General features: G+C 41.0%; 1 protein-coding gene across 1 annotated transcript; it reads right to left on the bottom strand.

The window, feature by feature from the left end:
- Window positions 1-10,486: 10,486 nt before the first annotated feature.
- Window positions 10,487-20,024, bottom strand: LOC128780026 (sodium- and chloride-dependent neutral and basic amino acid transporter B(0+)-like). Its single transcript, XM_053917681.1, has 6 exons — window positions 19,937-20,024; window positions 16,225-16,343; window positions 15,563-15,662; window positions 15,208-15,317; window positions 12,947-13,114; window positions 10,487-11,544 (listed from the first exon to the last, which is right to left on the bottom strand). Exons 1-6 carry the CDS (start codon window positions 19,977-19,979, stop codon window positions 11,377-11,379), a joined length of 708 nt encoding a protein of 235 aa, XP_053773656.1. The 5' UTR covers window positions 19,980-20,024; the 3' UTR covers window positions 10,487-11,376.
- Between the last annotated feature and the right edge of the window lie 5,568 nt (window positions 20,025-25,592).

Raw genomic sequence — 25,592 nt, 5'->3', positions numbered from 1 at the left:
AAAGTAACAACAGACACATCTATTAATACTACCCAAAGCCTTTCACCTTGTTAATTTATAGCTGCTATAGAAATTTTTAAAAAGTGTAAATGGTTGAAAACTGTGTGTAGTAACCAAAGCTTTATACAGTTTCCTTGCTTAGCAATTGTCCAGATACCAAAGAATATTTACTAATGAACTCAATTTAATAAAATTTTAAAGACATAAAGTTAACTAAGCATGTGGAACTTATCATTTAAGCCAATGCAATTAGTCTTCATGATTTGTAGCATTACGAAAATTCACAGGACAAAGGCTTTAAAATATACCCATTATTGCAAATTCATTTAGTTCTACAAGATTTTATATTTTAGTAATTTACAAATAGTTCTGGAAACCAATCGACAATTTATTTGATCTATAATACAATGTAAAAAATTTAAATATTTTAAGAGTTCATAAATTGAACTCAAGTCTCATGCCAACTAGAATATTGTATCCTTATCATTTGTACATGGTGGGAAAGTCAGGGAGATGACAAAAATGGTTATTACACCAAAATTAAATCACTCTGATTTCTCCAAAGGAATAGTACATGAACTGTTTTATAATATAATGAATAAAACACTTTACATTTGAAGTCATCCCCCAAACTCTGAATCTTATTTCGTTACCTACTAAACTTAGGCCATTGTTTGAAGTTATAGTTAAAGTTTTACATCCAGTGTACAGTTTTAGTGAGGAAAAAACTTTGAGCACCAACATATTTAATGCTGCAAAACACATACAGTTAGTTTTTTTCTTTTTTGTTTGAGAGTTCGTGACTGTTTATCTATAATAAACATGTTCCCAAAGTTTTCACATAATAACAAAGCAATTTTTGAGCAGTTAAACATTAATATTTCCCAAAAGATAGAAAAAGGGAAGGAGAGGGGAAAAAACCAAAAGTGAGCAAAAGCCAGGCCCAGGTATGTACAAAATTAACACAGTAAAAAGCTAAATCTATTTCCTCTAAAACTTTGAGAGACGGTATAAAAGCAGGCGACCTCAGTTCCACACACACATACAAAAAGGTGACTATAGCTGGTTTAAACAGGAAGTCAGGTGAGTGACCATTGTAAGGTTATATCTTGGAAAGATGCTTATTACTCCCTAAAGTATGGAAACAAAGGAGGGGGTTCTTAAGTTGTTAATGACAAATGAAAAAGAAAAGATAAACATCTAATGAACAGGAGGCAACAAAATTGAAAGTTAAGAAAAGAAAATGTATGACATCTATCCCATTAATTAATTAATTAATTAATTACTTTTAGTCTCTCACAGGTAAAAAAAAATTTATACTTTCAATTATTTCTACCAAGTGTCATATCTTAAAAATCAATAGGCAGTGGATAATTTCTACAAGATGGTGGACTAAGAAACTCCACACTCTCTTTCTTCTGTGGAAATGTCAAAGTAAGAACCAAAGACTGACTAAAATTACTTCATAGCAGTTCTGTAAACCAGTCACAGATGTGCAGCAACCAAGTGATCACCCCACTAAGAAAAAAGTCACACTGAAAACAGTAGAAAACCCTGTGGCCTTTGTTCTCACCCTTGGCCCTTCCCCTCCTTGGTGGGGGAGCAGTTGACAAGTAGCAGTCCGATTTCTGGTTCCATCCATTGGACGGAAGAAGCAGAGGAAAAGTTGTTTAGAAAGTTTTGGGTTGCTCATGGGCTGCTTGGCTTACTGGTTTCTGTCTTGCCTGACTTGAAGCTCGGTTGAGGAGCAGAAGAAACCTCTGGATTTCGATCTGGAAGTCAAGGCTTATACAAACTGCAGGCGGAGTGTAGACCTGTAGGTGCCTGCAGGCGAGAGGTTACAGGTAGAGAAAAGCAATAGAAACTCTAAGGCCCCAAGAAGAATCAGTGGTGACATTTTTGGGAAACTAAGAATTTAAAATCAGCTGGGAGATAAAAAATAAAAATAGCACAGCCACAGACCCAGAGACACACACTGAAAAAGGATGTGAGAAGACCTCAAGCCTTCATCCTGGGCTGATTCCAAGGCTCAGAAGGTCTTCCGTGTCAGTCTTCAAAGGCAGAAGGAGGTGGCCATTTTTCAAATGCACAATTTCAACGCAGTATTAAAAGCCATACAAACAAACAAGGGTCCATGGCCATTTCAAAGGAATAAAATAAATCTCTAGCAATCATTCTGGAAGGAACATGTGCATTGAATTTACTAGACAAAAAATTTTTTTAAAAACAGCCTTAAGTATGCTCAAAGAATGTGAAGGATACACAGTCAAATAACTAAAGGAATTCAAGAAAATGAACAAGATGAGAATGTCAGCAAAGAGATAAAACAATAATCAAAGAAATCCTAAAGCTGAAAAATACAATTAACTGAATTGAAAAATTTACTAGAGGTGTTCAAAAGAAGAACTGAACAGAGAGAAAAAAGAATCAGTGAAGGTGAAGACATTGAAAATTATAGATTTTGAAGAGTAAAGGGTAAAAAAGACTAAAGTGAACAGAGCTTAAAGGACTTGTGGGACACCAGCAAGGGGACCACCACATGCATTATGAATGTCCAGGAGGAAGAGAAAAAGGTTATTGGAAGAAATAATGACAGCCCTGGCCAGTGTGGCTCAGTTGTTTGGAGCATCATCCCGTAACCGAAGGGTTATGGGTTTGACTCCTGTCAGGGCACATACCTAGGTTGTGGGTTCAGTCCCTCATCTGGGTGCATACTATCCCCATACGGGAGGGAACCAAATGATGCTTGTCTCTGGAATTGAAGTTTATCTCTCTCCCTTCATCTCTGCCTTTCTCTCTCTCTAAAAAGCAATTTCAAAATGTCCTTGGGTGAGGATTAAAAAAAGAAATAGAAAAAACAAAAATAACAACGAAATTTCTCAAGTTAAAGGTAATACAAAATTTGAGTATACAAATCTAAGAAGCTCTTCATAATATACCTTAAGAGACCTACACCAAGACACGTTATAATGGGACTGTTGAAAGCCAAAGACAAAACAGAAATAATGAAAACAGCAAGAGAAAAGTGACTCATCATGTACAAAGAATCCCCAGCAAAAATATGAGCTGGACTTCTCAAAAGAAACCTTGCAGGCCACAGGGCAGTGTGATGATATGCAGGGTGGGGCAAGAGTAGGTTTACACTTGTTTGTGTGGAGAGTAATATAATAATTACAGATGACGACACAAGAATAAACTCTGTGTTGCGCATCCTCACAACTGTAAACCTACTTTTACTCTACCCGGTATTTAAAGCTCTGAGAGAAATGAAGTGTCAACTGAAAATTCTACATTCAGCAAATATGTACGTCAAGATTAAGGGACAAATTAAGACATTTCCAGACAAACATGTCTGAATGAGTTCAATACCAATAGACCTACAAGAAAGTAAATGCCAAAGGCAATCCTTACGTTGACAGGAGAGGACACTAAGCAGTAACTCCAAGCCACATGAAACTATAACGATCCCTGGTAAAAGTAAATCCATGGGGAAATGTTAAAGAAAGAAAAGAGCATAGCAATTTTGATTTCTAACTCCACTTTCTATTTCTACAAGATTTAAAAGACAAAACCAGCCCTGGCTAGTGTGGCTGAGTGGATTGAGTGCCGGCCTGTGAACCAAAGGGTTGCTGGTTCGATTCCTAGATGGAGTTGAACATGCCTGGGTTGTGGGCCAGGTCCCCTGTAGGGGGCGCACGAGAGGCAACCACAGATTGATATTTCTCTCCCTCTCTTCCTCCCTTCCCCTCTGTCTAAAAAAATAAAATAAATAAAATATTGAAAATCCAATAAAAAAGACAAAACCATAAAAATAATTATAAGTCTATGTAATCGAACCCGCGTATGTAAAGGTGTATTTTGTGACATCGGAGAGTTTAAATGGGGGGCACAGTTGTAAAGGGGTAGTGTTTATACATGTAATTGAAGTTAATTTGGTGTTAATTTAGTAAGTCAGTCATAAATTTAGGATATATGTGTATCCTCATGGTAACAACAAATAAAGCATTTATAGAGTATAAACAAAAGGAAATAAGAAAACAATCAAAATGTGGCCTTATAAAAAACAACTTAAGACACATGAAGGCAGTAATGGAGAAAATGAGGGACAAAAAATCCACAAGAAATACAGAAAACAAAACATAACTGGTGAAAGTACTTCCCTACAGTTCTTACTTCAAATGTAAATGAATTAAACACCTTACTCAAAAGACATAAATTGGCAGAATGGATTTATAAACAGTATCCAAGTACATGCTGTCTGAAAGAGAGTGATTTCTTATTTATTGATTTGAGAGAGAGATAGATATCAGTTTGTTGTTCCAGTTATTATTATGTATTCACTGGTTGATTCTTGTATGTGCCCTGACTAGAGACTGAACCCGCAAGCTCGGCCTGTTGAAACAATGCTGTCACTGACTGAGCTACCTGCCAGGGCTAAAAGAGAGTGGTTTTAGATATAAGTACATGCAGAGGTTGACAGCAAAAGGGTGTCAAAAAGAATTCTATGCAAACAGCAATTAAAAAGAGCAGTGTTGGCTACACTAACACCAGACAAAAGAGATCTTACGTCAAACGCTGTTACAGGAAACGAAGGAGGACATTGTATGATGATGAAAGGGTCGATACAGCAGGAAGATATCAAAGTATAAACAGACGTGGGCCATGCACCGGAACCCCGGCTATAAGAGACGGTCAGGAACGAAATGAAAGACAGACATAGACTCCCGCAATATTGGTGGCAGACTTCAACACCTGTCTTTGAAAAACAGAACTAAACAGAAAATCACTAAGGAAATAGAGGACTTGAACAACACTGTAGACTGACTGAAACTAGCAGACACACAGCCAGCACTCTACTCAATAATGGCTCAATGCATATGTTTCTCAAGTGCACATGAAACACTCTTCGTGAAAGACCATATATTAGGCCACAAAATATGTGTTAATAAATACAAAAAGATTGAATCATACAAAGTATTCTTTCTGAAAACAATCCATGAAACTAGAAATGAAGAGTAGGAGAAAAACTGGTAAATTCACAAATATATGGCAATGACATTAAACACTCTTAAACAGCCAGTGGTTCAAAGATGCACAAATCTTTGGATTTTTCATAAAGAGAAATTAGATAACATCTTGAGGCAAATGAAAGTGAAAATGCAATATACCCAAATTATGGGATGCATCGAAATCAGTGCTGAGCAGGAGACGTACAGTTTTAAATGCTTCCTTTTTAAGAAGATTTTATTTATTTATTTTTAGAGAGAGGGGAAGGGAGGGAGAAGGAGAGGGAGAGAAACATCAATGTGTGGTTGCCTCTCGTGCGCCCCCTACTGGGGACCTGGCCCACAACCCAGGCATGTGCCCTGACTGGGAATCCAAAGGGTGACCCTTTGGTTCACAGGCAGGCACTCAGTCCACTGACGCAAACCAGCCAGGGCTAAATGATTTCATTAAAAAAAAAGTTTCAAACCAACAACCTAACTTTATACCTTAAGTATCTAGAAAAAGAACAAAGTAAACCCAATGTTAGCAAAAAGATGGAAATAATAAGCATTAGAGCAGAAATAAAGGAAATAGAAGAGAACAAAAAAAAATAAAGAGCTGGACTAAGAAAAGTAGAAAAGACACAAAGAACAAAAATCAAAAGAAATAGTGGACATTAATATTGATTTTACAGAAATAAAATGGATTATAAGAGAGTACTATGAAAAATCATGCCCCAACAATTGGAAAACCTAGATGAAATAAAAAATTCCTAGAAACACACAACCTACAAAACTGAATCATGATGAAGTAGAAAATATGAATATGGCTATAACTAGCAAGGAGCTTTAATCAGTAATCAAAACCTTCCAACCAAGGGAAGTCCTGAGCCAGACGGTTCCACTGGTGACTTTTATCAGATATTTAAAGAGTGATTAACATCAGTCCTCAAACTCTTCCAAAACTTGGAGGACAGAAGGCTTCCGCACGCCTTCTATGAAGCCAGCATTACTCTGACACCAAAGGCAGCCAATGGCAGTGCAAAAGAGAAAAAGAAGGAAAAGAAAAATACAGACCAATATCTTTATGAATACAGATGCAAAAATCGTTGAGACTGCTGGTTCCCAGTCCGCCGTGTAACAAGCTTGCAAATTGCTGGTCCATCCTTCCAACAAGCACAAGCTGGGCAAACTTACAGATCGACAACGAGAGGAATACACCGCGGTGCCCACCGTTTACTTGGGAGTATAACACATACCTACTGAGCAAATAAACCTTTAAGCTTTGAACTCAGAATTGGGAAGTAAGTTTGGTATGAAAAACTCGCCCATGCCATTCCCTCCGTCCTGTCTGCGCGAGAATGAGAGTCACTCCCCCAGCAGAGTTGGGGGGCTGCAGTGTGACACCCATCTTGAGATCATCCTGGCTGCGTTCTGTTTTGTTTTGTTTTTTGGTTCAGTGTGACCTTGTACATTTATCTGAATTTCTTGGCAGTTAGTAACTCGTCTAGTTCTTGTAGCTGTTAGTTCTCATCAGTTCCCTTCCCACTGCAGCGTTGTCTTCCCTGTGTGGGGAGTACGATGCAGTCGGTGCTCCCGAGTCAGCAGTGGGGAGAGGGTGCGGGGCTGGGAGTGAAGGCGAGAGAACGCGGCTTATCTCTGGATTCGCACCCTGTGGATGTGAGGTCCTGTTTTTGCTTCTAGTTTCAAAGGACTCACTTGACCCCTCAATCTGTTTCTGCATTTCCAAAATGGGGCACAATACTGGAAACGCCTGAGTTCCAAACCTGGTGGGAATGACCTGGGGAAAGGTCCCTTAACCACTGTTCCAACTGTGCGGTGCCACCGCTGTGCGTCCTTCTCTCGGTGCTGCAGGGCGGGACTAAGGCCTAACCTGGGAACCGGAGCCTGGAAGGCGTTCCTGGCAAAGTCTTATGTACCTACTTTTCCCGCTGCGTTTCTACCTTGATTTTGAACTTGTGTTTGAAAGGAATAATGCAATAGCTGCAGCAGAGACAAACATATCTTTAAAAAGAAGAAAGGAAGTAGGGAAGAGCATGTTTCAAATGCTGCATTTAACCAGCCCGGTGGGAGCGGTACTCGCACCACGTTTCTCCTCCCTGGGAAGCTGGGTTCGCCCGTCCTGCTCGGGCTCTGCCGTGGAACCGCGGCCGCCTGGTCTCCAGGAGACGGGAGTTTGCAGCCGCGGACTGTGGCGTGGGGCCGCGCGTTCTGCTCCACTGTGAGGTCACAGGCCCCGCAGGGTGTGGCGCGGGGCGCTGCCGAGGCTCCCCCAGTGGGCAGGCAGTCCCGAAGCTCAGCACCCGGGCCGCTGGCCGTGCCCTCCCGAGCTGCGGTGGCAGCGCGCCCGCCTGCCCAGTGCCTGTGACGCCCGAGAGGCCCAGCAGCAGCCATGAGCATCCCCTTGCTCCTCGCGGGCGGCCTTGTGTTGCTCTTCCTGCTGATCTTCTGGCAACAGGACTGTCAGGTAAAGTGTGTCAGAGAGGTTGGGAAGACACGGAGCTACGGGGAGGTTCGCGTGGGAGGTTGTCTACGAAACTAGGAAGATGGTAAAACGGTAAAAGTAGGGTAACGGGAGGGCACCTCATTCGCCCTTTCCTCTTGCAAGAGCCCCCGATGCTTATTCTTTACCCCCACACTTCCCTCATCCTGACCGGTGATGCCATAGCTGTGATGTGTGATAAAAGGGCCCCAGTCACTAGTGATTTGGTCGGCTGTCCACCCACCTGGAAAGCAGAGCTTCGAGTGCCGAGTGCCGGCGCCGCAGCACCACCTCCCGGGGTCGTGGCTGCTGGAGGGCGGATGAACGTGGCGGAGGGAAGCGTGACTGCACGCGGCGGGCGTGCGGTGCTGTGCGGTGCGGTGCGGTGCGCAGAGGGTGTGTAGTGGGGTGGTGCGCCTGAAACCTGTAGTTTTGCTTACCCCTGTCACCCCAGTGTATTCAATGTTTACAATAGTTTAAAAAAGAATCCCTACCTTCTCTCTTTTCTGCTCTGGCTTCCCCTGCCCGTGTGTTTCGGTTCGCCTCTCCCAACTCTGTGTCTCCTTTCCCCCATCGTTATGACAACTTTAGGGGCATTCGCATACAATTCAGGTCCAAACGTGATATTCCCGGTGCTATTTCGATTCGCAAATGCAGTCATTTTAGGGAAGGGTCAGACAGGGCCCAAATACAGACCTACTGCGCAGCCCAGGAAATGTGAGGCGAGAATACAGCATCTTAGCATGAAAAGGTCACTTTCATATATTTTCCCGTCAGTCTGGTTTGGGAGGAGCATACTTCCAAATCAGTGTAGTCATTCAACAGATTTTTAATCTGCAGTTTTTAAGGGGGGACAGTTCATTTTCCTAACCAAGACTAGGCATGTTGTTATTTGGTAGCATCTGTAAATTGCTAAACTCAGTAAACTACACACGCGTATTTGTTTTCCTTACAGAGACCCACGGGTGAAATGTCATCAAACTCGACTGCTCTCCTGCTGGTGAGACCATCTTCTGTGACTGAGTCATCTAACAGCAATAATGACAACAGTCTGACAGTCCTCCGCCTCTCTCAGGACGCCTTAGTTAATTCGCCACGCCCCCTGGTCATGGACAGACTAGTCCTGGTAAACCTCAGGGTGGTGGAATACGACCTCGGAGAACTGGAACATTTCGTGGTCACCAGGCGTTTCAATGGCATCCTAGTGAACCATAAACCCACTGGGCAGGCTGACAGCATGTCCTAATTTGGACGCAGGCATTAAATGCACTTGGAGTGGATCCATTTGCCTGTGTATGTTTATACCACATTAATTATTGTTTAGAAGGGGAGGATAGGCCAAGTAACATGCAAAACCCAGACATTATTAATTTGCATACTCACAGTTAAAGAGTGGATTAGATGTTGCTAATATATATTTTACCAGGGAAGGAATGAAAACAAAGCAGAGAAAAAAAATCATTCAAAAGTTTTTAAACATAAACTACAATGAAAAAAATCTAGTTGACATATAGTGATTTTAATTTTACTCAAGTGTGAGAAATGGTTTTCTCTAGCAGTTTACACTACAGGGATGTTTACAAGTCTCCTAGTTTGCGTTAAAGTAAATGAGATTTGATAAGACACTTTCCGTTTGCACAACAGTCTTTCTTACCACTGTGGGATCTGTGTGCACTAATATAGGAAGAGCTGTCCGTGAGCGCCCTGAAGCGTACCAGGCACTCTGTTAAGATCTGTGCCTCGCACCTTTGTCAGGAGTTACACACACTCGTACTGAGCTCTTAAAGGGAATCTCTTCCTAATCACCCCTCCCACTGCCAGTTCCAGAGTCTTTCATTCGAAATGCATCTACATCTTTCCTGAGTTGCAAGAGTCACCTGTAGAAAATTACATGCATTTTACCATTTTGTAAGAAATTCACACCCAAATAGCATCAGAATATAATAGTAGAATGTCTGTGATATAATATGGATTAAATGTAAGAAAAAGAAGTAGTTCTTAGCTGTAGTCACCCATCTATTTCATACAATATTTTATAAAATCCAGCATAACTGAGGAATTAACAATCTCTTGAAGTTCATAACAGCATTTGATGTACCCTCAAAATATTTTTTAAAGATTTTATTTACTTTTAGAGAGGAGAAGGGAAGGAGAAAGAGAGGGAGAGAAACATCAATGTGTGGTTGCCCCTGGCGGGCCCCCTGCTGGGCACCTGGCCTGCAACCCAGGCATGTGCCCTGACTGGGAATCAAACGGGCAACCCTTTGGTTTGCAGGCCAGCATTCAGTCTGCTCAGCCCTACCGGCCAGGGATACCCTCAAAATATTTAAGATGAGCTCATCTTATGTATGTGTACATACCTCGCTGAGATTGTTCAATTACAGGCCTACCAATTCACCTACATTCAGGCTTGCTCCTCCCTAAACAAATTATTAGTACAAATCAAAGAAATACCTTAAGCCCTTACTCCCTAATCTTCAATCTAAAAGGAGAGGAAAAGAAATATAAAATGTGATAGAAATTAACCTTTAACATTCCTCTTATTTCTTCCTTGCCAAGAACAAAAGCTAGCAGTGGTGTGTGTGGTCCTTAAATTTCCCAGTCCCAGATCCCTGCGATATTCTGACAAAAGACTATAAGCGCGCTCCTTAGAAAAATGCAGGCACACCTACACCTAGAAAAATATTGCATATAATTTTACTTCCATATGTTTCTGAAGCCCAAATTAAAAACATTAAGAATAATTGAAACGTTTCTTACGTATTTAGGCCATGTTCATCATTCTAGGCTGTGATGCTTCAACCGATTTTCAATAATATGTAATCAGTGTGAAAAACTGTTAGTGACACAGTGTTTTCATTATGTTCTGCAGGGAAATGGGGACGTAAGACTTTCTAATTTGATTTCTCTCACTCTTGACAAGTTTGACAAGTTTTTCTCCTAAAGTATGTAAATAAGTTCTCACCTGTAAGTAGTCACATCTTCAAATAAGACAAAATCATTCCACTTGATTTATTAACTATATAATGCAACATAAGTTTTTTAATTTGTTTGAAGTCATTTCTTCCTTAGTACTTGGTTCCATATTCCATTTGAAATTTCACCTAGATTTCAGAGAGTACGATGAACTACTGTGAACTTTGTGAAGCAGTAGAAATTAGACGGGTCAGATGTCCCTTCCAAGTGTAACCCAGGAAAGACGCTCCATGCGGAAGTATTCAAGGACTCTGGTTTCCGTTTTCTAGATTTCTCATTAGGATCCTGGCCACAGGATCCTAATTTTTGTGTCTTATTTAACATATGAAAATAAAGAACATAACTACTAAGTCCTCAAAGAAAAGTGAGCCATAAATACATGAAGTTTTTAGACTTTTAGATCACTAGTATTAAACTACAGTCCTCGTGCTATATACGTAGTGTTTTTCCACCTATGTGTGACATTTCTAATTCACTGAGGCCTTCGGTTTTAACACATTCTTTTAAGTATACTGATTTATTTTCCCCAGCTTTATGGCAAAAAGACTGTATAGCAAGAAAATATAAGCAAGTAATATTTTAAAACTTGTATGAAAAAAAATAACTGTTTTCTATGTAATTCGCTCAAATTTAAACCTTCAGTATATTAGAAAAACCTGATGGTAATATGTACAAAATGTTACTGTGAAATGCGCATAGTGAGTGTTATACAGATAGATCATCTAAAAAGAAATACAATAAGCACATTGATAAAAATTAGCAGATTCACATTTTATATTACATTCCTCCTTAAATGGGAAAAATAGTTGTTACGCTATTATGAACATAATATATACATTTTTGTTCAATTAACATACAAATAAATAAAATTGTCTCTATTCTAAAGTAATCACATTACACAGGCACATATTCTTAAAAATTAGAACTTATTGTGGTTTCTGGTTTCCCGCTGCCACTGATAGTAGGTATTTCGTGGTCCGCCTCCTTCTTAGGATCTGCCATGTCTTTGTATCTCTCCCCGCGGTGTCGTTCCAAGTATGGGCCCCAGTTAGAAGCTGGTCTGCAGCAGCTTACAATGCGCTGAAATGGGAAAAATGCTGTCTTAGAACTTAAGTGCTACAATCTGTAAATCAATAAATATTAAACTACATTTTCGCTTTAGAATGTTAAATTTCTTTTTTAGGAGAAGATTTTCTTTCTTTATTTTTGGAGAGAGGGGAAGGGAGGGACAAAGAGCAGGAGAGAAACTTTTACCTGTTGCCTCTTGCATGCTCCCAACGGGGGACCTGGACTGCAACCCAGACACGTGCCCTGACTGGGAAGCGAACTGGTGACCAGTTGGTTTGCAGGCCAGTGTTGAATCCACTGAGCGACACCAGCCAGGGCTGGAATGTTAAATTTCCTTGCCCTGCCCTTAGGGGGACAGTGAGGTGAGACTCTAAACCAGTGTACACCTGGGAAGTTTCAGGAACCAAAGAAAGGGAGCTGCAGGGTGAAACAGCTGGTCTCCATCCATTCTTGAGTGGGCTTAGGTTTATTTACAATCTGACTGCTGAGCCTACCTTCCATCACCCTTTGTCTTAGTGACATGTCACAATCAACTCCATCCCTCTAGGCCTCCATGGAAGAGGGATGACTTAGGGTCTAGTTCAAGTCTAGTTTAATTTTGTTCAAGGTCATTTACCAGGCTTTTTTGGTCTACACATGCTATTAAGAAATGCATTATAAGGAAATCAGGATTTTGTGTGTGTGTATGTGTGTGACCATATTTTAAAAGTGAAGATTATAGATGTAAAACTAAAAGGTCATCTGCATTGCATCATCTTCTAGGACAAGTGAGTACCAGTACAGATATAATAACTTTTATGTGCTAAGCGCTGTAACAGGACCTGAGGCCAGAGCAACAAGCAAGACAAGACTTCTTCTTAAAGGAGCTTACAGTCTAGTACAGGGAGACACGCAAATCTACGTACAGCATAATACAATGTTATGCACGTAGCAGGGAATGTCTGTCTCAGGCATAAAAGTAGCCTAAGGAAAGAGTGACTGATTTCATCCCATGGTCATGATCTCACATGACCACCATATGGGTAAATTAATCTTTGCTTTGATCCTAGTGCTTTATATGAAGTACAAATAATATTAATTCTAAATTGGATTTAATGGGGTGACATTGGTTAATAAAATCATATAGGTTTCAGAGGTACAATGCTCTAATACATCATCTGTATATAAACTAACAAACGAAATAGAAACAGACTGATGGATAGAGACGACGGACTGACAGCTGTCAGAGGGGACGGTTAGGTGGGCAGGCTGAAGAAGGCGAAGGCATGGAAAAGCCCTCACAGACAACAGCATGGTGATTGCCAGAAGGAAAGGGGGTGGGGGAAGGGAGGAGAGGGCAAAGGGGGGATAAATGGTGATGGAGGGACACTTGACTTGGACTGGTGAACAAATAATACGAATTTAACGTGCTTACCTCAAAGATGTTTCCTTTAGCTTGAATTATTTTTATAACGGCCATAATTGGAATCCAGATAATGCAGAAAATAATCATACACCAGCCTAGAGCAACTCCCCAGTCAGGATATGGAATTTTACCATAATCAGGCCTCTCAAATTTTACCAGTGACCAGATAAAAATTGCCTGTGAAAGTGAACACATGGAAAGACAATGCTACAGAGCAGACTTCATTGCACTAGTGATTTCAATTGCACTAATTATCAGCAACTTGATTCCATCCCTTAGAAATAATTTATCAAAAGCAATTACAATGAATGAAAATACATTTGAGCAACTGAGACAATCAGGCAACTCGGCAGAACATGACAGCACTCAGTGAGCCAACCTATGTAACTTGTATTTGGCTTTGAATAACTTCTTCCAAAATTAGCACCTCCATATACACATTTATAAAAGATGCTAATGCTTGTTCAACATGTATTTCAATAAAATACCATAACAGATAGCTGATGGAGAGTACAATAATAGCTGAAATTTTAGTATTAAGTTTTAACTTATAGTAGCATGGCCTTATTCTATGCCATCAGCTAGCCCACATCTGAATTAATTCAGTGAGAATGTAAAGTACACAGTAGTGAACACGCTTTTGCTCCTTGCTTAGCAATTGTTTCTCTTATTCCCCCCGCACAGAGCATCCCGACTCCACATCCAAGCACACACGCACTCACCTGCTGGTAGCACGTACGCATTTACCAAAGCACACTTCACTTCCCGCCTCTTGAGGAAAAACCAGTTCAATGTGTGCTTGGGTAAAACTGAAATCTGAGTCTTAAAGCCGAAACATGTTAAGGCCAAGTTTTTAAAAAAATCTCTTAAAAAACATGTTGTACCTAAAACCAATCAGATATTTAGAAATCTGTAAAACAAAGTGATCAAACCCAAAAATCACCTAGTAGTAGTTCCTGTAAATTTAGTTTACAATGTCTTTAGATGCGAGAGTCTTTATAAAATAGATAATCAAATTTAATTTCAAAACTAAATAGCTTAATTGCATTAATTTAGTGACAGTAACGTAAATACATCTTACAATTACCATAAGTGTACATAACTACAAGAGACGAAGGAGTGATAGTGAAGCCCAATGTGCGTAACTTCGCTCTCACGGCTGGTGATGTGTATCATGTCATGTTCAATAGCTTTGCGTTTCAAAGTAAACTCCATTGGCAAACCTACGTAATGAATGAAAGCTGGCTGGCTAAAAGTCTAGGTAGGTCTTCTGATTTGACGAGGGTCTTAATGTATTACAGAGACTTGTCAGAAGGGCCAAACTATACTTCCCAGCACTGTCAAAATCATTTACCAAGAATGTAGGGCATGCAAACATTTTAGCTCAGCACATTTAGTCTCCAGCTGCTCACAACCTGAAACTGACCTTGTAATGTTAAAAAAATTAATTTCCTCTGAAAACAAATAAGCATGGTACTTCAGACGAGAAGTAAATTTTAGATCAAATTATTCAATGGCCTTTTCTAGGCAAACCGTTGAATCATGGCGGCACTAAGAACCAAAACATCCCCTGTGAAGCTTTGTCACTGTCACCCCCCCATTGTCTTCAGTGGAGAATAATTGTCCATGGCATTCAGTGTTGCGCTGGCAGGCAGCCATTTGGTACTTGAAGGTAGCGCGTGTGTGAGTCCTGCCTCTGCAGTACGAGGAACTGTGCTTTCCCTCAGCTTCTAAAGAGCACCCACTGTTCAGTTTACTAACATAGCCTATTGCCTCTACTGACACAGCTGAGTCTCTTTTGGTGATATCATATAGTTAGTACTTCCTACAGAGAGGAAAACTATGCATTAAAGTAGGAGTGTTGCTTCTTAGCAATCAGTGTATTTGGATTGAATTCCATGAAGGCAGAGCACGGGTCACGCGCATATTTGCATTTCCTGTAGCTAGCATGGTGTTTAGGGAATGAGCAAATGAATGATTTATATTTATTTGTCCTACTGGTAATTCTTAAATACGTGGGAAATCTAAGTCTATAAGAGCCTGTTCACTTTGTCAAATAGTAAATGTGTAAACCCGTGGCCTCAAAACTAACACTGCCGAGGCAGTGAATGTAGGCAACTCGGAGGCAGCAGCCATAAAGCGGAAGTTGAAAATCATTAGCTTATGACATTACTTTGCCTTATTGTCTCCAGTGTGAGTTATTCAAGGTTATCTTAGAAATGTTTAAATATATATTATTGACAGCAAATCCATACCATATTAATACTTACAATCAAAAGAATAGGCGTAATGGCAAACCAGCAAGCTCTCCACCATAGCCAGAATATCCACCTCTTTGCTCCAATCATCATTTCTATGTCTTCAATGAATCTGTTCCCTCCTAACAAACATCAACCAACAGCGCATTCAGTCTTTGCTCGCATTCCCTCCCTGAGTCGTTGTGGCCCCGATTTCCTGCCAGAAGGTTTCCCTGTACTACAGCGACAAAGCATCCACCTTTACGTGTTATTTATACCGTATTTTGCCCAGTTGTGTTGTAATTTACTATTACAGTGCACAGAGTGGAAATGATCAAACTAAATTATTTTAATAAAAAGTCTACATAAGTCTGTAGTTACAACTTACCATAAATCCAGATGACCCCTATTATTTCCAGTATAGCTGCAATCAAAATGCCCCATCCAGCACAGAAGTGGTCAATGAGATTAACCCAGTAAATGCCAGCCTATCAAAAAAAATCAATTACTTCTAAGTATAATTTGTAATTATCTTTATGATTGATTAGACATTTAAATTGAATTTATTAATTTGATTTTAAATATGCTCCTTGGTTTCATCTCGGACAAAAATGTGAGAAGGAACGCTTTCAAATGTCAACACAAGTGTGGATTTAAATATCTCAAACATGATGCACCTTTTATTCTGCGCTGAGTCAGATAGTTAATTATCAAAATGACAGGCGGTGTCTGTGCGTTCCGTAGCAGCGGCCGAGATATAGAGTGCATGCTTAAAGTCTGTCACTTTAGCAGTTAAGGAAAGCGCTCGTTATTGGGCCTCCTCCCCCCCGCAAACTATACTTACTATCGAAACCGTGCTACTGAGGGAAACGGCCTGAACTAAAACTCAGAACACCCTGGTCCAAGGCAGCCTTGGACTTGTCATTAAACATCCTCGTAAACTTCGGTTTTCTCACTTAGATAGTAATTGGATGTCAATTTAGAATTTCTCATTTAGACATAGATACATGTTCCAAGTAATGTTTTGTCTATAAAAAACACTTAGTGTACCTGAGTTACACAGACGAGACCCAGGAGGAACAAAACCAAGCAGCAACCCAAAGTTATAGGAGCCCTCATTTTCTTCATCACTTTGGGAAATAAATCTTGAATTGTTGTTGTGATCGTTTCTTCAGAAGGGAAAAAAATAGCATGTTATATGTCAACTCGTTTGCCAATGAGTTTAATCACACAATTCAACTATGTTAATGAAACTACAAATATACGCTGAGAATGTGGTCTGGGCCCTGCTCCCTGCTTTGAAGCGCCACAGAGCCCTTTCCCTTGGCAGCCACCACTCGCCAGTTCTGACAGGAATCAAACGCAGCTGCATCTGTCAGTTTTAGTCTGTTTTATAAGGATTTTCATTGGTAGCAACTATAAGGAAACAGGTCCCCGAGGGCTGAATAGTTTGAAAGGGTTATAGGAAAGGAAGAAGTCCAGTACAGCTTTCCAAAAAGGTGCACATTTGAATAAACGACATGGGGACAGAAAGGCCTTCCAGGTGTAAGAAAGAAATGTGCTCATGAAATGGGTACTGGCTTAAAAGTAGAAAAATGTATGAGGGAAAGGACTAAGAAACGCATTTGAAATATTTGAGGACTTGGAAAATCAATCAGAAGAGGCAAGAGGAACCAAGATGGAGGCGTAGGTAGACACACTGCACCTCCTCGCACAACCAGAACTGACAGAGAATCGAACAGCAAGGGGGACCAACACCAAGAAAATAGAAAATAAAAATTCATCCAGACTGGTAGGAGGGGCGGAGACGGGCACCGGGGTGGAGAGGACTCGAGTGGCTGTGGCGGGACTGAGACTGGCGGAGTGTGGGACAAATGGCGCGGGCGGTCCGAGCACTAGCAGACCCTGCGGCCCCACATTCGCGCAGATAAACCGAGAGGGCCGGACTCAGAGTGGCGGAGAGTGGGGCAGGCAGAGTGGCGGGTAGCACCCTGTGGCACCACATTCGCCCACAGATAAACTGGACGAACAGCGGGCAGCGAAGCAGACCGCGCAGCCCAGGGCTCCAGCTCCGGGAAGTAAAGCCTCAAACCTCTGATTGAAAGCACCCCTGGGGGTTGGGGCGGCAGCAGGAGAGACTCCCAGCCTCACAGGAGAGGTTGTTGGGGAGACCCACAGGGGCCTAGAGTGTGCACGGGCCCACTTGCTCGGGAACCAGCACCAGAGTGGCCCAGTTTGATTGTGGGTATCGGAGTGAAAGATTGAAATCCGGAGGACAGTGAGGCGGGCGCCATTGCTCCCTCTCGGCCCCTCCCCCACGTACAGCGTCACAGCGCAGCGACCAGCATTACCCCGCCCCGGTGAACACCTAAGGCTCCGCCCCTTAAAGTAACAGAAGCGCCAAGACCAAAAAAAAAAAAAAAAAAAATGGCCCAAATGACAGAACACTTCAAAGCTCCAGAAAAAATACAACTAAGCGACGAAGAGATAGCCAATCTATCGGATGCACAGTTCAAAGCACTGGTTATCAATATGCTCACAGACTTGGTTGAATCTGTTCGAAAAACAGATGAAAAAATGAAGCCTGTGCTAAGAGAAACAAAGGAAAAGGTACAGGGAACCAATAGTGATGAGAAGGAAACTGGGACTCAAATCAATGGTATGGACCAGAAGGAAGAAACAAACATCCAACCAGAAAAGAATGAAGAAACAAGAACTTGGAAAAATGAGGAGAGGCTTAGGAACCTCCAGGACACCTTGAAACGTTCCAACATCCGAATTATAGGGGTGCCAGAAGGAGAAGAGGAAGAACAAAAAATTGAAAACTTATTTGAACAAATAATGGAGAACTTCCCCGATCTGGCAAAGGAAATAGACTTCCGGGAAGTCCAGGAAGCTCAGAGAGTCCCAAAGAAGCTGGACCCAAGGAGGAACACGCCAAGGCACATCATAATTACATTACCCAAGATTAAACGCAAGGACCTACATCCAAGATTACTGTATCCAGCAAAGCTATCATTTAGAATGGAAGGGAAGATAAAGTGCTTCTCAGATAAGGTCAAGTTAAAGAAGCTCATCATCACTAAGCCCTTATTATATGAAATGTTAAAGGGAGTTACCTAAGAAAAAGAAGATCAAAAATAGGAACAGTAAAAATGACAGCAAACTCACAGTTATTAACGACCACACATAAAACAAAAACGAGAGCAAACTAGGCAAACAACTAGAACATGAGGGTTGTCAATAAGGGAGTGGGAGGGGGAGAGGGGGGTAAAGGTACAGAGAATAAGTAGCATAGATGATAGGTGGAAAATAGACAGGGGGAGGGTAAAAATGGTGTAGGAAATGTAGAAGCCAAAGAACTTATAAGTATGACCCATGGACATGAACTATGGGGGGGGGGGAATGTGGGAGGGAGGGGGGTGGGCAGGATGGAGTGGAGTGGGGGGGGAAATGGGACAACTGTAATAGCATAATCAATAAATATATTTAAAAAAAAATGAAAAAAAAAAAAAAAAAAAAAAGAAGAGGCAACACTCTATCCTGTAAACAGTAAAGTATTAAAGTGTTTCATGTACCCTAACCCGTGTGGCTCAGCTGGTTGGAGCCTCGCCCACGGACTGCAAGGTGGCAGCAGGTTCCGCTCCCAGTCAGGGCACACAGCTGGGATTCGGGTTCTGTCCCCTGTCAGCACGTGTACAAGAAGAGAACCAGCCAATCGATGTTTATCACATCAATACCTCTCACGTCGATGTCTCTCACATTGATCTCTCTCTCTCTCTCTCTCTCTCCCCTTCCCTCCCTCCCTTCCTCCCTCTCTAAATGCAATGAAAAAACGTCTTCAGGTGAGGTTGAAAAAATGTTTAAAAAACATGTTTTATGTAAGAGGATGATATAATAAAAGCGGCTTCAGAATTTCTAAGTGTATACCCTAAGGAAAATTCTTGCGTGTACGTAGAGCCACGTGAAGAATAGTCAACGTGGCCGTGTGTGTAAGTGTTCAAAGGTGGAAATGATCCAAATGCCCCCGTCATTACGGCAACAGATTGTGAATTAGCTGCATCTCTATGTCTCTGTATCAACACAGGTTCACAATAATACATAAAAAAACAACTGTCAGAATGACATGCATGGAATGAAATTTCACATTTATGGCAGTATTTAACATTTATGGTATTTATGGGTACATTCTAACATGTATACAAACATGGATGAATGACGTCATTTATGGTGACGTTTGTTTCTAGGAAGGGAGGAATGTGAATTGTATTAGGGAGAGTAGCAGGAGATACCTCAAACTTATCTGTAGCAGTTTATTTTTCTAAAAAATGTCTGAAGCAAATATGATAAAATATTAATGTTTCCTCCTTTTGGGTGTCTGGTTCATGAGTACTTTGTATTTTTTAAATTTATCAAGAAGAATTATTAACATTTTTAAAAGATTTTATTTATTTAATTTTAGAGAGAATGGAAGGGAGAAAGAGAAGGAGAGGAACATCAACGTGTGGTAACCCAGCTGGGGATCTGGCCTGCAACCCAGGCATGTGCCCTGACTGTGAATGGAACCAGCGACTTTTTGGTTCACATGCCGATGCTCAATCCACTGAGCCACACCACCCAGGGCTAAGAAGAAGTCTTAGAAAGATTATTTTTAGAGTAAAACCCAGGAGGGGCAACAAGGGTTAAGAAAAGAATCTTTTTAAGTAGGGGAAACATGAGTGCAATGTAAGAGGGATGGGTTAACACTGGAAGCATTACTTACCAATGGAAGCAAACTGAGAGTCGAGACCCAAAGTCAACAGCATGAAGAAAAATAATATGGACCAAAATGGCTCACCAGGGAGTTGGGCTAGAGCTTCTGGGTAAGCAATGAATGCCAAATCAAAACCTGAGGAAAATGCATAGCATTTTAATTTAAATTAGTTTCCAAGAAAAGTGACATAATTGGATATTTTCAAAATTACATACTAGAAGAATTTCATTGGAATTTGGCAACCCAATTCATGATATACATTCTTTTTTTAAAAAAATATATTTATTGATTATGCTATTACAGTTGTCCCATTTCCCCCCCCACTCCACTCCATCCTGCCCACCCCCCTGCCTCCCACATTCCGCCCCCATAGTTCATGTCCATGGGTCATACTTATAAGTTCTTTGGCTTCTACATTTCCTACACTATTTTTACCCTCCCCCTGTCCATTTTCCACCTATCATCTATGCTACTTATTCTCTGTACCTTTCCCCCCATCTCCCCCTCCCACTCCCTTATGGACAACCCTCATGTTCTAGTTGTTTGCCTAGTTTGCTCTCGTTTTTGTTTTAGGTGTGGTCGTTAATAACTGTGAGTTTGCTGTCATTTTTACTGTTCCTATTTTTGATCTTCTTTTTCTTAGGTAACTCCCTTTAACATTTCATATAATAAGGGCTTGGTGATGATGAGCTTCTTTAACTTGACCTTATCTGAGAAGCACTTTATCTTCCCTTTCATTCTAAATGATAGCTTTGCTGGATACAGTAATCTTGGATGTAGGTCCTTGCGTTTAATCTTGGGTAATGTAATTATGATGTGCCTTGGTGTGTTCCTCCTTGGGTCCAGCTTCTTTGGGACTCTCTGAGCTTCCTGGACTTCCCGGAAGTCTATTTCCTTTGCCAGATCGGGGAAGTTATCCATTATTTGTTCAAACAAGTTTTCAATTTTTTGTTCTTCCTCTTCTCCTTCTGACACCCCTATAATTCGGATGTTGGAACGTTTCAAGGTGTCCTGGAGGTTCCTAAGCCTCTCCTCATTTTTCCAAGTTCTTGTTTCTTCATTCTTTTCTGGTTGGATGTTTGTTTCTTCCTTCTGGTCCATACCATTGATTTGAGTCCCAGTTTCCTTCTCATCACTATTGGTTCCCTGTACATTTTCCTTTGTTTCTCTTAGCATAGGCTTCATTTTTTCATCTGTTTTTCGAACAGATTCAACGAAGTCTGTGAGCATATTGATAACCAGTGCTTTGAACTGTGCATCCGATAGGTTGGCTATCTCTTCGTCGCTTAATTGTATTTTTTCTGGAGCTTTGAAGTGTTCTGTCATTTGGGCCTTTTTTTGTTTGTTTGTTTGTCTTGGCACGTCTGTTACTTTAAGGGGCGGAGCCTTAGGTGTTCACCGGGGTGGGGTAACGCTGGTCACTACGCTGTGACGCTGTACGTGGGGGAGGGGCGGAGAGGGAGCAATGGCACCCGCCTCACTCTCCTCCGGATTTCAATCTTTCACTCCGCTACCCACAATCAAACTGGGCCCCTCTGGTGCTGGTTCCCGAGTAAGTGGGCCTGTGCACACTCTAGGCCCCTGTGGGTCTCCCCAACAACCTCTCCTGTGAGGCTGGGAGTCTCTCCTGCTGCCGCCCCAACCCCCAGGGGCGCTTTCAATCAGAGGTTTGAGGCTTTATTTCCTCGAGCTGGAGCCCTGGGTTGCACGGTCTGCTTCGCTGCCCGCCGCCGTTCGTCTGGTTTATCTGTGGGCGAATGTGGTGCCGCGGGGTGCTACCCGCTGCTCTGCCTGCCCCACTCTCCGCCACTCTGAGTCCGGCCCTCTGGGTTTATCTGTGCAAATGTGGGGCCGCAGGGTCTGCTAGTGCTCAGACTGCCTGCGCCATTTGTCCCACACTCCGCCAGTCTCGGTCCCGCCACGGCCACGTGAGTCCTCTCCACTCCGGTGCCCGTCTCCACCCCTCCTACCAGTCTGGATGAATGTTTATTTTCTATTTCCTTGGTGTTGGACCCCCTTGCTGTTCGATTCTCTGTCAGTTCTGGTTGTGCGAGGAGGTGCAGTGTGTCTACCTACGCCGCCATCTTGGTTCCTTGATATACATTCTTTAATAGGTATTTCAGTTTCACTTTAAAAATATTTGATGTGGTTGTTGTGCAGTGTGATAATGTGAACACGTGATATTAAGCTAGTGAGATTAACTTTATGAATGGTACATTTGTCTCATAAGAAATCTTAACTATTTCATTGATTTTATTTAACTGACTTTGTTTTTTTTAAGATTGATGAAGAATAGCAACTATCTTAAACTCTGGAAATCTAAATTGGGTCACTTTATATACCCTAGAAATTCTAAAAGAATTATGCTATCAAAAAAGATACGTTTATGCAACTTTTTAGTGTCCAACCATCTCTTCAAATCTGTACCCCAAATCATAATTAAATCTTATTTTCTATTTGATGTATGTTATCTTTAGAGATGTTTTTAAAACTTTCTATTATACTATGTGACACTTAGTTTTAAGTAGTTTGATTGTCCGACCTCCCAGATGACCAACTTAGGACTTAGGAGAATTAGCTTCTAGTCTAGGCACTTTCACTCCCTAATTATTTGATTTTCTGCAAGACTTAACATTTCTGTGCATCCACCCCCTCCTCTGTATATGAGGAGCTGGACAGTAGATGACCTCCAAGGCCCCTTCTAGTTGTAACATTCTATTCTCATTCATCAGTCTCTTCATCAAATGATACTAATCATAAACAAAAATTTAATGAGAAACTCTTACTTAAAAGAACCCTAAAACTATTTTCCTGATACTCTGTAGCCAGATAATTAAGCGACTGTAGCTAATGTCTTTAAGGTTAAGAAGTTCATTAATCAGGCTGCATTCCGGCTGGATACAGCCACACATAAAAAGTCACTTGGGTTTCTATCTATATGGTGTTAAAGTGTTTTAAAGATTCAGACCAATATTGTAATTGCCCATAGAGAAACATATACATGTGAACCAAAAGGTTTCAGGTTGGATTCCCACTCAGGGCACAGGCCTGGGTTGCCGGCCAACTCTCTGGTTGGGGGCGTGTGAGAGGCAACAGATTGATATCTCTCACACATTGATGTTTCTCGCCCTCTCTTTCTCTCTCCCTTCCCATCTCTCTAAAAGTAAATAAATAAAATATTAAACAAAAGCCAGAGGACAAAGGAACACATCCCAACTCATTAAAAGGAAACAGCCTATTAAAAACAACAAAAAAAGGAATGCAAGATATTCTGGTGGTTACTCTGCTTTTGATCACTAGAGGGAGATCACGGTTCACTTTGACTAACTTGAAAATAACCAACTTTTGAAAGACGTGGACCTGTTTTTTCCATCCTTGCTACGCTGAGCCAATATTTTCTTTCCAGGGAATTCCTGTCCTACTTGCTCCAGAGGCTCTGGAAGTCTAGATATGTTTGAGAGGATTAATCTGTGCCCAAGGACATAATGGAAGCTAACAAAAGTTACATTCCTTCATATGATTAGTCACCAGAGATGCTTAATGACTGAGATGTAGCTCGAGTCTCGTTAAAAATGGAAGTGGTATTTGGATATCAGAGCTACCCCTTTAAACACACACACAATTATTGCTGTAAGTGGTTGAGCCTGGATTTAGGGAGGGAGCCAGAGGTGAATGAAAGTTTATTTTTTCCAGTTACTTCACCCCAGAATGTTGTTTCAGTTCAGCATATGTTGGAATTTAATAATCTTCTAAATACAATGGGGAAACAAAGACTGATTTTCTTTTAAAAATAAGGATTTTATAGTTCAAAATCATTATGTCTTTGTTAGACGGTATTATTTGATTGTCTAAATGTAGCCATGTTTAGAGCATAGGAAAGTCCAAAAGAAACATTCACAACCTTCAAGTTAAGAATATAAATTAAAATTCAGTTAGGGGACACCATTTTATACGGAGAACTGGTCTGAGACTCAGAAAGTGAAGGGAACTTTTTATCCTTTTTCCAATAAGACATCTTTGAGCCAGAAAAGTTTAACTATACTTCTGTGAGGCAAGAACCTGAAATATCTGGAATGTGGCAGATGCTCGAAGAAAGAATTAGCTTCAGAAGTTTAAAGTAAGCCCAGCTGAGAAGGCAGAGGTGCAGAGGCCAGCCTTGTTTCTAGTATCAGAGGGAGGACGGCAAAGGGTGTGCTTATATGGGAGTGAGTGTGGTATCGGCTGGTAGGGGAGTAAGCTGGTTTGTTGCTTTTAAAGACAACACGTATTGACTGACATCTCTTATTTCATGACTTAAAAATAATCATGCCAATATATCACCTTGAAACTGTTTTTTTATTTTCCATTTTTATTTACCTTTTAAAAAAATTATTTTTAGATAGAGGGGAAGGGAGAGAGAAAGAGAAGGAGAGAAACATCAATGTGTGGGTGCCTCTCATGTGCCCCCTACCACGGTCCTGGCCCACAACCCAGGCATGTGCCTTGACTGGGAATCAAACTGGCGACCCTTTGGTTTGCAGGCCAGTGCTCAATCTACTCAGCCACACCAGCCAAGGCTGAAAATGTTTTTGAAAGAGCATAACTTTTTTGATTTTAAGTAAATTTTTTATTTTTCAATTACAGTTGACATACAGTGTATTACTTTCAAGTGTACAACAAAGTGATTAGACATTAAACCTTTCTAAGAGATCACCCCAATAAATTTGGTGCCAATCTTACACCATACATTGCTATTACAATTTTATTGACTGTATTCCCCATGCTGTACTTTGCATTCCCATGACTATTTTGTGACTACCAATCTGTACTTCTTAATCCCTTTACATTTTTCTCCCAGACTCCCAGCCCCCTCCCCTCTGGCAACCATCAGTCTGTTCTCTGTATCTATGAGTTGATTTCTGTTCTGCTTGTTAGTTTATTTCATTTTAAAAATCTGTTTTGTCTGAAGTATTGCTACCCCAGTTTTTTTTGGTTTCCATTTCATGAAATATCTTTTTCCATCCATTTTCTTTCAGTCTGTGTGTCTTTTGATCTGAAGTGAGTCTCTTGTACACAGCATATGCAAGAGTCTTGTTTTGTTATCTGTCCAGCCACCATATGGCTTTTGATTGGAGCATTTATTCCAGTTGCTCTTAAAGTAATTGTTGATAGATATATGTTTATTGCCATTTTATTATCATTTTCTTCTCCTCCTCCTCCCCTTCCTTCTTCTTCTCCTCTTCCTTCCCCTCCTCCTTCCTCTCCTCCTCCTTCTCCTTCTTCTTCTTCTTCTCAAGAAGACTCTTTAACATTTCTTATAATACTGGTTTGATGGTGATGAACTCCTTTAGCTTTTTCTTGTCTGGGAAGCTCTTCATCTGTGCTTTGATTCTAAATGATACCTTTGCTGTGTAGAATAATCTTGGTTGTTGGTCTTTGTTTTTCATCACTTTGAATATTTCTTGCCAATCCCTTCTGGCCTGCAAAGGGTTTTTTGAGAAACCAGCTGACCATCTTATGAAAGCTCCCTTATAGATAACTAAATGCTTTTCTCTTACTGCTTTTAAGATTTTCCTTTGTGTTTAACCTTTGGGGTTTTAATTATGGCATATCTTGCTGTGGGCCTCTTTGCGTTCATCATGTTTAGGACTCTCTGTGCTTCCCGGACTTGCATGTGTATTTCCCT

Source organism: Desmodus rotundus, chromosome X, assembly GCF_022682495.2.
Source record: "Desmodus rotundus isolate HL8 chromosome X, HLdesRot8A.1, whole genome shotgun sequence".
Classification (NCBI taxonomy): Eukaryota; Metazoa; Chordata; class Mammalia; order Chiroptera; family Phyllostomidae; genus Desmodus; species Desmodus rotundus.
This window is presented reverse-complemented; position numbering and strand designations above follow the sequence as displayed.

Bases quoted from the DNA above. Each gene is read 5' to 3' on its own strand.
- LOC128780026 (XM_053917681.1), bottom strand. From the start codon at position 19,979: ATGCTGTTGACTTTGGGTCTCGACTCTCAGTTTGCTTCCATTG. The intron at 15,663-16,224 runs GTACACTAAGTG...TTTTTTTGATAG, and splicing joins GTCTCGTCTGTGTAACTCAG to GCTGGCATTTACTGGGTTAA. The intron at 15,318-15,562 runs GTAAGTTGTAAC...GATGTTTGTTAG, and splicing joins AGGGGTCATCTGGATTTATG to GAGGGAACAGATTCATTGAA.